Raw genomic sequence first — 12,309 nt, 5'->3', positions numbered from 1 at the left:
CTACAGTCTACAAGTCTTTAGAAAACTGGCTAATTTGAATAATTTGTTCTCAAAGGTAATTAGCAGCTGACTTAAAACTTGCTCTTCGTGGGGTTCTTTTGTGCTAATGATACCAAACTAGTTATTAATCTATATAGAAAAAATGAGCATTACCAACTACAACCTTTCAATAATCCCTAAATCATTAAATTGGCTTATAGTCATGAAGTTGATTTTAAAAAATTGTGTTGAAAGTCCTTTTTTAAAAATTGCTATGTTTTTTCTCTAGGGGTTACATACTTTTACTTTCATTCTTGCGATTGGAAATGTATTTGAAGAGCTTTTGAACAAAGACAGTAATGCTTCCAAGAAGTGGGACTTTCAGAAAAGCACAAAGTGTTGGAAAACTGACAGCACTGCAAGTGCTCTGAATTTTTGTATTTGTTCCAAATTCAAAGACAATCAAAATGTTATGGAAAATGTCCAAATTATACCATCTCACAAGTGCAAGTGTCAAATAGTTACCAGTAACTATGACTATATGGAAATTTGCTCAACAACAAGCTGAGGAAGAACTTAATACCCTTTTATTGAAAATGCATGGCACTGATGACTGGCGCAGCTACTGCTACTGCAGCAATGGGTAACGTGGACAGTGCAAAAGTAATTTTATCTGACTGTCACAAAGTGGAAAGTAATCCACCAACCTAATCCCTGCCAACTGGTATTGCTGCACCAGCAAAACTACAGAAGATATTATAAAACAGACTAAAACAAGATGGCAACTGCCATTGCAGTGAATGGAGTTTGAACAGTGAATGGTTAGTTGCTACTTCTTTACAGTGTAAGAAATTACTGTGGAGAAGATTAAACTGGAGGTAGGAATGGCTTGTACTGAATTTAGTTTGCAATTAAGGATCTTCTCACTGGGTCAGTTTAAAACAAGGCTGTTCCTGTCACTAGCCCAATCTCATCACAGTAATTGCAGTGAGGTCAAAGGCCATTCAGCTTTTTAGAGTGTGTTGATATTACAGCTACTTTTAATGGCATCTCATTTCATAAATGGCTGGGCTTCGCGAACGAAGCTTTGGGAAGGGCTCTACCCATGTTTGTTACAAGCACGCTGGTGGCTAAAAAGGCCAATACGAGACAGGCATGTCTGGTTGCAAAAGGCACAGCAGAAAGACTCCTTAGATGGTATATTCTGCAGGGCATGATTCTTTCTGCATTGTCTTTTCTCCTCAAGGGTGATCCTGTGAGCTTTCTCAAAGGCATCAGCAGCGTTATAGATGGTGTGTCTCCAGGCCTCCTGATTGGAGGCCAGAGTAGACCAGTTATGTTGATCAATGTGGCCAAGGCTGAGATGTTGTTTCAGGGAGTCCTTGAATGTTCTCTCCAGGGCTCCTCTCTTGCGGCAGCTGGTGGCAAGTTCACCATAAAGCAAGATCTTAGGGAGCCGGTGGTCCTTCATCCTTGAGCCGTGCCCTGCCCAGCGCAGCTGTGTTCTCAGCAACATGGCCTCAGTACTTGTGATTGCTGCTTGTTCTAGAACAGATGTATTAGTCACATAATCTGACCAGTGGATGTTTAGGATTGTACAAAGACAGCGTTGATGGAAGCATTCTAGGATTCGCAGGTGGTGGCGGTAGATGACCCATGCTTCTCACCTAAAAAAACCATTGCGCAGGCTCGAAGGCTTTACCCACATTTGCAAAGCCCTGTATTGACATCTTCTACAAATGGCATCTCATTTAATTTCAAAACAAACACATTTGTTTATTTGGAAAGCAGGAAGCACGCCTCACTGCTGCAAGAGCACATCTCCCTTGGGGAGCCCAAACTCATGTGCTGGAATAGGACTGAGACAGCTTCAGCCATGCCTAAGCTTTGTCCCATATTCTATTCTGGTCCCTGAAGTGGAAGCCCAGGTAAGTGAAAGGATGCAAGTCCCCCAGATGGCAGGCTCAGGTGCCTCCTGTCCAGGGTGTGGGCTTTGGTGCCGACATCTTCCCTACACAGCATGGGAAGAGCCAAGCATTTAAGAGTAAGGTCCAATCCACATCCTGACTGGGCAAAATAAACATCTCATCCCTGGAACAGGGACTGTCAAAGGATATCTCAAACCCTGTTTCACCGACTGAGGCACCTCCTAGCGACACGATGGCACATATCAGTGTCCTAGTGTAGGTCCATACCTACCACCCCCCGGCCCCTCAGCCAGCAGGACAGAGCAGGACTCGGTCAACTGTTCCCTCGGACCTCAGCACAAACATTAACCTTAAACTGCTTAAGGTGCTGTGAAAGCTGAATGACCATATTACAATGCCCTCTGTGTGAGAGTCACTGAGCGCCCCAGCCATGGATGGCAGAGCCCACCTATAAATAACACTGCCTGTCCTGCCGCACTCTAACCTGTCTTGCCTTCCCATCAGCAGTGGAGCAAATCCCTACCTTGACTTTTATGGAGTCAGGGAAAACAGATAAATTTTTTTTCACAGCATGAATTTTCAGACAGTGTAATCACTGACTTGTGCATCTTTTATTAATTGCTAAAATAACTGTCTCTGAAAGCGCTCATCGGATTTCTGCTTTTAGCAAGGCATTAGGGGGCCCTTCCAGAGGCTCAGAGAGCAATTACAGCGGTAAATGTGTATTAACTGTCCAGACTATTATGCTGGGCACAATTTATGATCCTATTTGCAAGAGATTTATGCCTTCGGAACAGACTGCAGATCAGTAGCAATGAAGAGGGATAACTCCAGTGCTGTGTCACACAAACATGACCTTGACAGAAAACAGTCTGCCTAAATGCAGATGTGGGCCGAAAGCCAAAAAGACTTAAGTGAGGCTAGATAGAAGTAAGGCACTAAGGTCTACACTGGTCAATCTTAAACCCCCTTACTCAAACTTTGCCTAGCCCTGAAGGCAACTCAGACTCATTCCACTCCAATGCCCTGGACATCTCAGTGTGCAACGCTGCCACAGGGCACTGCTGTCATGGTGGCACTGCACACCCTTGCCCTGTTGCAGCCCCTAATGCAGACATCTCTCCTCTCTCTCACCCTACGAGTGCTCTCCTCATGTGCTTGCTGGAAGAAGCTCCATGCATGTGGCAGGTATGCCCATCACCCTTTGAAATGAGGCCAGTGAAGAAAGTGGCCACTGGCTCTTCTGCAGCAGCCCAGAGGTTACTTGCACAGTTTGTCTTGCTGTGACAGCACTGCAGTGTTGAAAGCGCTCCACTTTTAAGAAAAATCTTGGTATTCATTGGGATAGAAAGAGGAAGACACTGGGAGACTGAGATAGAAATCTGCATCCTCTGATGCAGAGGATGCAGGACTGCACACCTGAGAGCTCTACCTGTAACAGGGCTGTTACACAGCAGAAGGTAAATTTCCAAAGGGTGAAACCATGTTCTTTATAGAGAGCTTAAACACCTGCTGTCAGGAGAGGGTTGCAGGCTGGGAGTTCTGACAAAAGGCAGATACTTAAATCTTGACCTCTCCACGGACTTCAGCCTTACCCTTCCTTTAGCACTTGTGCATTGGCTAGACTGGTGGCATTTGCTCAGTGTCCTGGTTTTTGCAACTACCTCCCTGACTACCTTAAAACAGTGGATGCAACCACTGGGAACAGGCACCTGGAAACTGGACAGGCATCTATTTTACATGTGAAGTTCACCCCAAGGGAAATGAAACAATACAAGCGACTTACAAAACAGTTTCAGATAGACTTCTGAACAGTTCTTATGTGTTACTGGAGTCTCTATTATAGACTCTACCACCCAAAATGAGTGAGATTTGGTTTATGCTAGTTTGTAATACCTGTTAATTTTTCCTTTCTCTGATTTAAAAAACCCAACCTATAACCACCATAATTTGTTCTCCTGCACACTCCTATTCTCCAGAGCATCCATCAGTTGTACAATCTCCCTTAAAGCCCTTCTCCAGTGCCACACTTTACCTTCTCGCTGTCCTTCTATGTTTGCAGAAATCAACAGACTGTCTTGCTACTGGAGAGTTGCACCACAATCACAGAATCACAGAATGGTTTGGATTGGAAGGGACCTTAAAGATCATCTAGCCCAACCCCTCCACCATAGGCAGGGACACCTTCCACTAGACCAGGCTGCTCAAAGCCCCACCCAGCTTGGAACGCTTCCAGGGATGGGGCATCCACAGCTCTGGCCAACCAAAAAATATCAGCAAAAACTCATGGCTTCAATCCCTGATACAAAGTGCTAGATGGCACTTGCAAAGTCATTTACTATAAAATCAAGCCACTAAATTCACAGTAGAAATATCAAAATATTTTAAAGTTAAAATATAACTAAGTGTTGAATATTTGCAGGACCATACAAGCATATGTGGATAATCTGAAGCAACCCTCACAAAGGCAACTGAATATGCCCTCATGTTTCTCAGTGTGTCTGTGCTGCCTTCCCCCTCCTTTGCTGAAGAGACAGTCGTCATGGTACACAGGGAAAACAACTTTACTCTGAACAATAAATGATGATGCATGATCAGCAGAAGTGATCAAGGCATGAAAAGTAATCATGAATGAAACAAATTACTGTCTAAATGAAATGGAAGCACAGGAATAAGCCACTTTGCATATTTTCATTCAGCTAGAAATGATTATGAACCCTGGGTTACTGCTCCATTATTTGAAACTAATTTTCTGCTTCTTAAATTGGAGCTTCGAGAAGGGAAGTTTCGGGGCCTCTGGCCTTTGTTTTAAATGACATTGTTTTCCCAGTTAGATCTTCCGAGAGTGCATACAGGGCAGGGAAAGCTGATGCAGAGCACCCAGCACCAAGCCGGCCATGCAGCCATGCAGCGCCGCAGAGCTCAGCCATGCCAGATTGCCCGGCCAAGGTTTCGCAGCATGCACTGTGCGAGGCGTCAGGCTCAAGGCAGGGAGGATGCACAAGAGTTCTAACCTCCTTCTCTCTCTCTGATCTTCTAGGTTCCTTCCTAGCCTTTCTCTTCTGGTTTCTCTTATTTTTTTCATCCTTGATTTCCTTCACCGGAACAACCTTCTCCTTGACTATTTCTGAGGTGTGTGCTGTATGGATACTCATTGACCACTCAGAGATGGCATTGGGATCCCAGTAAGAGTTTTCAGTATTGGCAGGGAGAAGAAAAGAGTTAGCTCCTGGGGTGGCGTATTCTACAGAGCTGGACTCCACCGGCTGAAATTCATAATAATCCCACTCCAGGCCACTGGAGGTCATTCTTCAACTAATTCTTACGGCTCTTAACCATGTTTAAAGAATGTATCTGTAGAACATGAAGGGAGCATTTTAATCTCTCCACAACGTTTAGCAACATTTAAGTTTCTGCTTATCAGGCAGCAAATTAAAACTTGGTCTTGAATTTGTTCAAAATAAAATCTTTAGGTTTCTCGTTATTTAGAAAAATAAAATGTAGATCATCTTTTTGGATTCTTGTGTGTTATCACAATGACACAGACCAAAATCAACAAAGTAATTTACTTTTCAAACAAATATTATAATCCCCACTCTCACAAGCATTTTCACATCTGAACCTAAATCTGTATTCCTGAAAAACAGCAGTGAAATGGACAGATGTTAATCAGCACTTGAAACTAAGATGCCTTCACTGCCACATAAGCACACAGTAAAAGTGGCAGAGGGCACAATCAATAGATGGCAACTAAAAGAGACTATGAACATATTCTGTGAGGCATAAACTGTAAAAATGAATTACACAAGGAGAAACCATAAATAGAGAACTTTCTTTGAAGACCTATGTAAAAGGGAAGCAGAAATATTTTAGTTAATACCTATCACAAGCAAAAATCTTAATTTGGAGTTTTAGACTTCCTTCTCCTACAATACAAATCCAAACATACCCTCTGAGACTCAGCAAGTCCCAAGGCGCTCCTCAATCCCAACCAAATTACTAGTACTAAATACAAAGCTAAAAATCAAAATACATTTAAACGAAACAGAATCTATGAATCCAGCATGCATTTATTCTTTCATATTAATCACCACATTTAGAAGCACTATCCAATTGTAGTGAGCAAAGTCCCTGAGAAGTTTGCAAGACAAGTGAAATAGGTCTTCTACAAGCTGCATATTTCTACAACTACAAGACTCTTTACTGAACTGAAATGATGCTAAACATTGATTTACTGTTTTTCCATTACAGCTATCAGGTTTATATATAAACAGCCTAGATTTTATTCCTAGAGGATTAAAAATAATAAACCAGACTTACTCAAAAACCAGTTTCCACAGAAACCCAATCCGACCAAATCAGTGGAAGCTCTTGCTTTCTTAAAGTAGCAACTTGCTTTTCTCAGGAAAACTGACTGTACTTGTAAAGTACCTGCAATTTTGTCTTAAATACCTGATGAATCATTTTCGCTGGGAGAAGTCAAAAAACATACCCAAGATACATCTGAATAAACTGATACTTCCACTGCACTTGCAAATATGTTCCATTTCACAGATGAGCACAGTGAAAGAATAAAGAGTGCAGGAAGCAAATTTTCTTCCTAGAAAAACAAGTTTCCCTGTGAAAGGCTGGCCACATCAGTACCACAGTCCTAAGCTCGTCAGACGAGCTGCTCACATGTCACAGGGAATCAGCTACTCATGCACGGGAAGAAACCAGTTTTCTAATTTCTATAGATATTTAACTCTCTAGATGCAAATGAATGCCTATGGGGATTTTCAAAAGGCACCTAGAAATTTCCAGTGTCTACTAACCATCTTTGGACCTTTAGGTCCTTTGAAGACTCTCCACCTTTACAGGGGGAAAAAAAGCAACCCTTCCTCAAAGTTCTTCCAGCGTGCCATCAGAAGTTAGCAATTAAATCTGCAGAAATCATGTTTATTCGACTGCTATTTCACAGTTCAGTCTATACCATTTTTTATCAGAGTGAGATAACTAAATCCATGTTACCTCATGTTACCATGTGCCTCAAAGGCTGTTCCAAGATTAGAACTACTCTCTCTTACAGAAACCTGAGAAATTTCAGTAACTTACATGTTTTACTGAATGAAAAAAAATTTGCTGAAAGCTTGTTTCATTGTGCTGGTGCTTCACCACACAACACCTTCACAGATGCGACCACCCCCACATCATCCGTGGCTGCCAACAGGACGATCTCCCTGCAGTGCTGCACAGTGCTCTGGGCAGCTGCTCATACCTTAGATGCTGAGGGATGTGCCTACACAAAAAGCATCTCCCACTTCAGGCCAACATCACAACTGGTTGTGGTCCCTACCTGACATCCTTCAGTGCATTCCCACAGAGCACAATGAGCTCCTAGTGCATTTCTACAAAAAGCGGCAGACGATGACTCTCACTGCTATTCACACCCATCTGGCACAGCCAGAGCTCTTATAAAGCTCTGCAGCTTGAGCAAGAGGACCAAACTATTCATTGAAAACCACCACATTTTACATTGTCTCCCATGCAGTTTTTCATATCCAAATTGGAGGTTACATCTCTGAATTAGAAAATAGACAGATTTTGCTTTCATTTAATCCTATTTCAAAGAAGTGAAGGTCCACTGTTACTTGCAAATCATCTTTCCCCCTCCACTGCAAGCAAGAAAGTTTTATCTACTTACATCATCCTGAATATCCAGGTCACAACCTGCCTTCAACAAAATCTGGACAACATGGAGATGACCCTTGTGGGCAGCAAGATGCAGGGGGGTCCGGCCATGCTATGAATGAGAAGAAAATAATAATACATTAGGGTGAATTTTTATGCATGGCAGTTAAATACAATTTTATCTGCTTTTCATCATTCTTCTGTTTGTTCCTCACTCTCTGAAACCTGCAATAGCAGCAACTGACATATATTAGTGTGTCAAAGGCTTTATCTTAGTTTTGTGTATGCTGAATTTCCTCCTCCCCCTTCTGTAACATTTCAGTTTATCCCAATGACACTCTACAAAGGGGATATCATATTCACGTAAGGGTACTTCCTTAGAAATTCAGATCCAGCTCTGTGTCAATGCCTAAGCAGAATTCATGTTTCTGTCCCTCTGAAGCACAGAACTGTCAACCACTTTGAACTTCCCTCTGTACAGCAAAGTTGCAGTAGCAGGTTAATTCATGTATTGTAGTGGGCACCTTCTTTGTGACAGAGACAAGAATTACTGAACTGTTGTGCATGACAGATGTTCCCATGAAAAGGAATGGAAGACTTGTAGTCACTCCAGTGACTTCATGTGTATGACAACCAACTTCATTTTACTAAAGATCTGTCAGGGTTTTTTTGGACAATACTTATTTTTAAACATTATCTTTCCTTCTCTCTCTCTCTCTTTCTCTCTCAGATCTCAAGGCATCAACATGAAAACTGAGTGAAACACCTCAAGGTCTGTTAAACAGCAACATTCTAAAACTGTTCACCGCAGATTATTTAATCACAAATAAGCAAACAGGATTCTAGTCATTGCTAAATTCACAAAGTATCTTCACAAAGAATGCTGCTTTCTCTACTAGGCATTTTATGAGATAAAAAAGAGTCACATTACGCTTCACCTCTATCTATTATATATCTATTACTTCATTACCGGTGCTATTGCCTATTTTTCCATCCAATGATTCCACCCAAGGATTTACCCTGCAAAGGAAGATAAACAGCCCTACAATATTACCTACAGAAGGAGCAAACACTTCAAAAGCTATCTGACTACTAGTGGCCTGAAGTGAGCAGAAGGCAACTATCAGTTCTCTGAGGTTTTAAGCAACTTCTTCAGTGAGAAAATTACTTCAAGTATATAATAAACCAAGCTCAATACAGGATTGTTTTCGTACAGGGAATCCCATACCCACATAGCTGGTAAAACCTTGGTAACTCAGCCTCTTCAGAGCAAAAAGAAAAAACAGAACGCCTGGGGACAAAAAGTCTGATTACTGATCAGTTGTGTTGTGCTTCAAAAACATTGTGTTGATTAATTGTCCTACATTATTGATTTGAAGGGCTAGATCTAAGGGCAAAGTCCTCATCCACTCTGACACATGGGTTTCTCAAAACCCAAACACTGTCTCCTGTTAGTAGCAGCAGTTCATTCCCATGTGGGAAACTTCCATTCCTGTTTTGCTGAAGGTGTGAGAAGAGCTCACTTTCAGCTGTCACCACTGCCCCTGGGCACCATCCACCCTGTTGCCTGGGTGCCTCTTGCTTGATCTGGTCACAGGTCCCTAAATGCCTGGCCCTACATGGAAGGGCACTCAGCTGTACTGACCACATTTCCTTCTCCATCAGCTTGGAGGAGAGCCAGGGCTATGTCACTGTTCCAGGTAACTCGATAGCAGAAGGCATAAAAGTCCCCAGGCAACCCAGGTGAAAAAAAAAAAGAGAGAAAACAAAAAGAACCCAAATTGACAAACAATTCTCGGCTATGAACAATATGTTTGGATTATGAATATGTGTGTCAGCACATTCAGATTTACAGGTTCTGACTTTTCTGCATTACTTAATGCCAATATGTAAATCACCTAATCCAGGTATCTATCTCATTTCCCAGCAGGTTATTAATATATCGCAAAAACAATTTATAGCAATCTGTACATGGATCAGGAAAAATCCCAAACCAACCCAACCTGAAGCCGGTTCATGTACATTAGAAGGAAAATAGTGTCAACAACATGAGTACATCCCAACAGGAAAACTTTCTGATAAGATAACCAGCTCTAACCACCAAAAAAATGCTGACATACAGCCAAAGGCACTGTGTTAAAAGTTAACTATGAAAACAGAATAGGAGTTTGTATCAATACGAGGGGCATGTTTTCCTCAACCATCACATGTTCCTAGGCAATTGTGAGACAGACTGTGCCTGCTGGTAGGGCACAAGCACAGGAAAAGGATGCAAAACCACAGAAGATCGAGATCACATGACCTTCACCTGCCCATTCAGTGCCTTAAGCCACATCAAAATAAAGCTGCCCCGAAGAATGGGCTTATCTGGAGGAGGCTGCCCTCACTCCAGGGAGCACTGCTGTCCTGTCCCTGGAACCTACCCAACAGGAAATGGATGCTGGAGGAGGAGAGAGCACTTGCTGGAAGAGGCCACTGCAGGGCCAGGGAGAGCTGCAAGCAAGGGCCTGGATGTTCCTGTCACTCATTGAAGAGAGGTTCATGTTAACTGTGCATTTCCCCTATCGTCATCCCCAAAGCATTCAAAAACATTATCCAAGTCCCTAAAACTCAGGTTGGGGTTTTTTTGTTGTTGTTTTTGTTTTTGTTTTTTCTTTTTTAAATAAATTAATAATTGGGTTGAAAGACTAAAGAACCACTTTTATTCCAGAGGGTTTGTGTGTTTCAGATTCTCTATACAGAAACATAGGTTCAGAGGCATCTCATCGATTGGAGACCCCTAGAGAGAGATCTTCAGTAACCAGAGCTTCTGCACACCTGCAGTCTTTGAGTTCTTCCCACTTTAAAGGGACACTATAAACAAAAACTGTGACACTACCTAGGACAGGAGAGTGGGAAGAGAATCAATTCCAGCACATTACACTAATTAGAGGTTCAGGCTTTTGAAAGAGCACCAGTCATCTCAAGATTAATCATAACCCTGCAAAAACTGGCAATGCCAGATTTTCTTTTTCTTCCCAGTAACATTCAAAATGAGAGCAGAGACGGGTGGTACAGATGGACAGTGTTCCAGTATGGGCAACACAAACACTGGAAAAACATTCCCACCCATTTCCCCACACAAACATACACACAGGTATGTATGTCCATATGCATGCACAAACTAATCCAGAACAAACCGTGAGGAAGGGACAAGGAGTTTGAGTGCCCTTCATGCTGTGATGGCAAACTTGAAGCACAGCAAGCTTTGGAGAGAAACACTGAATGAGTTTTTGCCACAGCAGCAACAGTCAGGGCTGCTTTTGCCTTCATGCCTGTAAGTCAAACTAATAGCCCACAGAGTTCTTCTCTCACAGCAGTGCACACTACCCAAAATATATAGGTGGAAGAGAGATGAAGACAGCCAGACAAATCTCCCTCTGTGTGTCTCCTCCATAAAGACATTTTGCACTCAGTGCTGCAGCACCAAAGAGGGGGTGTATTGAGTCTGGCTGAGCTGGAGTTCATTTCTCATAGTAGCCCTCACAGTGCTGTGCTTTGCATTGGTAGCTAGAAGGGTGTTGATAACACACCAGTGTTTTGGCTACTGCTGAGCACAGCATCAGCACTGTAACATTCCTTCCTCAGTCGAGGGCAAGATCCTGGGAGAGGACACAAGTAGGCCAGTTGACCCACACTGACCAAAGGGATATTCCATACCATATGACATCAGCTCAGATATAAGCTAAGGCAAGGAGCAGGAAGGCAGGCATTCATTGTCTCCAGTGGCTGCCTGCTAAGGAACCACTACATGTGCTGAAGCCCTGCTTCTCAGGAGTGGCCAACCATCTCTGCTCATGGGAAGTAGAGAATAAACCCTGCTATCTTTCGCTTCCCTTTTGCATGCACAAGCCTCCACTTTGCTTTTGCTTTAAATAAACCGCCTTATCCCAACCCATGAGCTGTTTTCTCCACCTTACTCTCTCCCCTGTCTGGCTGAGAAGGGGAGTGATAGAGCAGCTGGGTGGGCACCTGACATCCAGCCAAGGTCAACCCACCACAGGGGATTTATCTGAATACATGCAAGGGTCTAAGGGGGAAAGGAAACATGTACAAATATGAGTGTCTCCTAGATGCTCATTGCAAGGAGACAACACTAAACCGAGGGACTGCTCAACACGCAGACTACTGACTTAAAAGCTTGTGAGCATTGCCAAATATGAACTGTAATGGTTTGGGGGTTATTACAAATATAAATGAGAGACTGCTACAACGCGGGATTAATGAACCAATAAAGCAGTCATTCATATGTTAAAAAAAAAAGCAATTTGGACTTCTATTCAAATGTAAACAATTGCTTCATCAGGCAACAAATCATACAAATGGTCCCGTGTCACGGACTTATTGACAAAATAAATGGGAGCTATTTGACTAAGGCTGCAACTTCCAACCACCATGACACGCTGCTATAGCTGTGGGGCGTATCAGGCTGCAGCCAAGCACTGTAAACAGCCACATGAGTTTCAGCAGTAAAATGCAAGGGTAGGTTTTTGTTTGTATTTAATCTGTATTCTAACTTTCAGACATTGTCAGGCACCTGTCGATACATACCATTTAAAAGCGGAACAGAGTATGTTTGCCAGTGTATGCACTCCACAACCAAATCATATAGGGGGGCCTCAGTACCCCAAGCTCCCTACGTTTATGTATGTGTAGATACTTCATGAAAGTACATTCAGTTCTCCATCTCACC

At 42.7% G+C, this 12,309-nt stretch overlaps 1 protein-coding gene across 9 annotated transcripts in view; it reads right to left on the bottom strand.

Annotated features, from left to right (window-relative positions):
• ANKRD6 (ankyrin repeat domain 6) overlaps positions 1–12,309 on the bottom strand; it is a 90,482-nt gene that overhangs the window by 19,806 nt on the left and 58,367 nt on the right. For 5 of the 9 annotated variants that reach the window (XM_027645078.1, XM_027645082.1, XM_027645079.1 and 2 more), the window contains one exon: positions 7,591–7,689. In XM_027645078.1, the coding sequence (XP_027500879.1) occupies positions 7,591–7,689 (99 nt within the window). Of the gene's footprint in view, positions 1–4,921; positions 5,262–7,590; positions 7,690–12,309 lie in introns of all 9 variants that reach the window. The other 4 variants (XM_027645075.1, XM_027645077.1, XM_027645076.1 and 1 more) reach the window with 1 other exon arrangement.

The sequence above is a fragment of the Corapipo altera genome, unplaced genomic scaffold (genome assembly GCF_003945725.1).
Source record: "Corapipo altera isolate COAL_440 unplaced genomic scaffold, ASM394572v1 2, whole genome shotgun sequence".
NCBI lineage: Eukaryota > Metazoa > Chordata > Aves > Passeriformes > Pipridae > Corapipo > Corapipo altera.
This window is presented reverse-complemented; position numbering and strand designations above follow the sequence as displayed.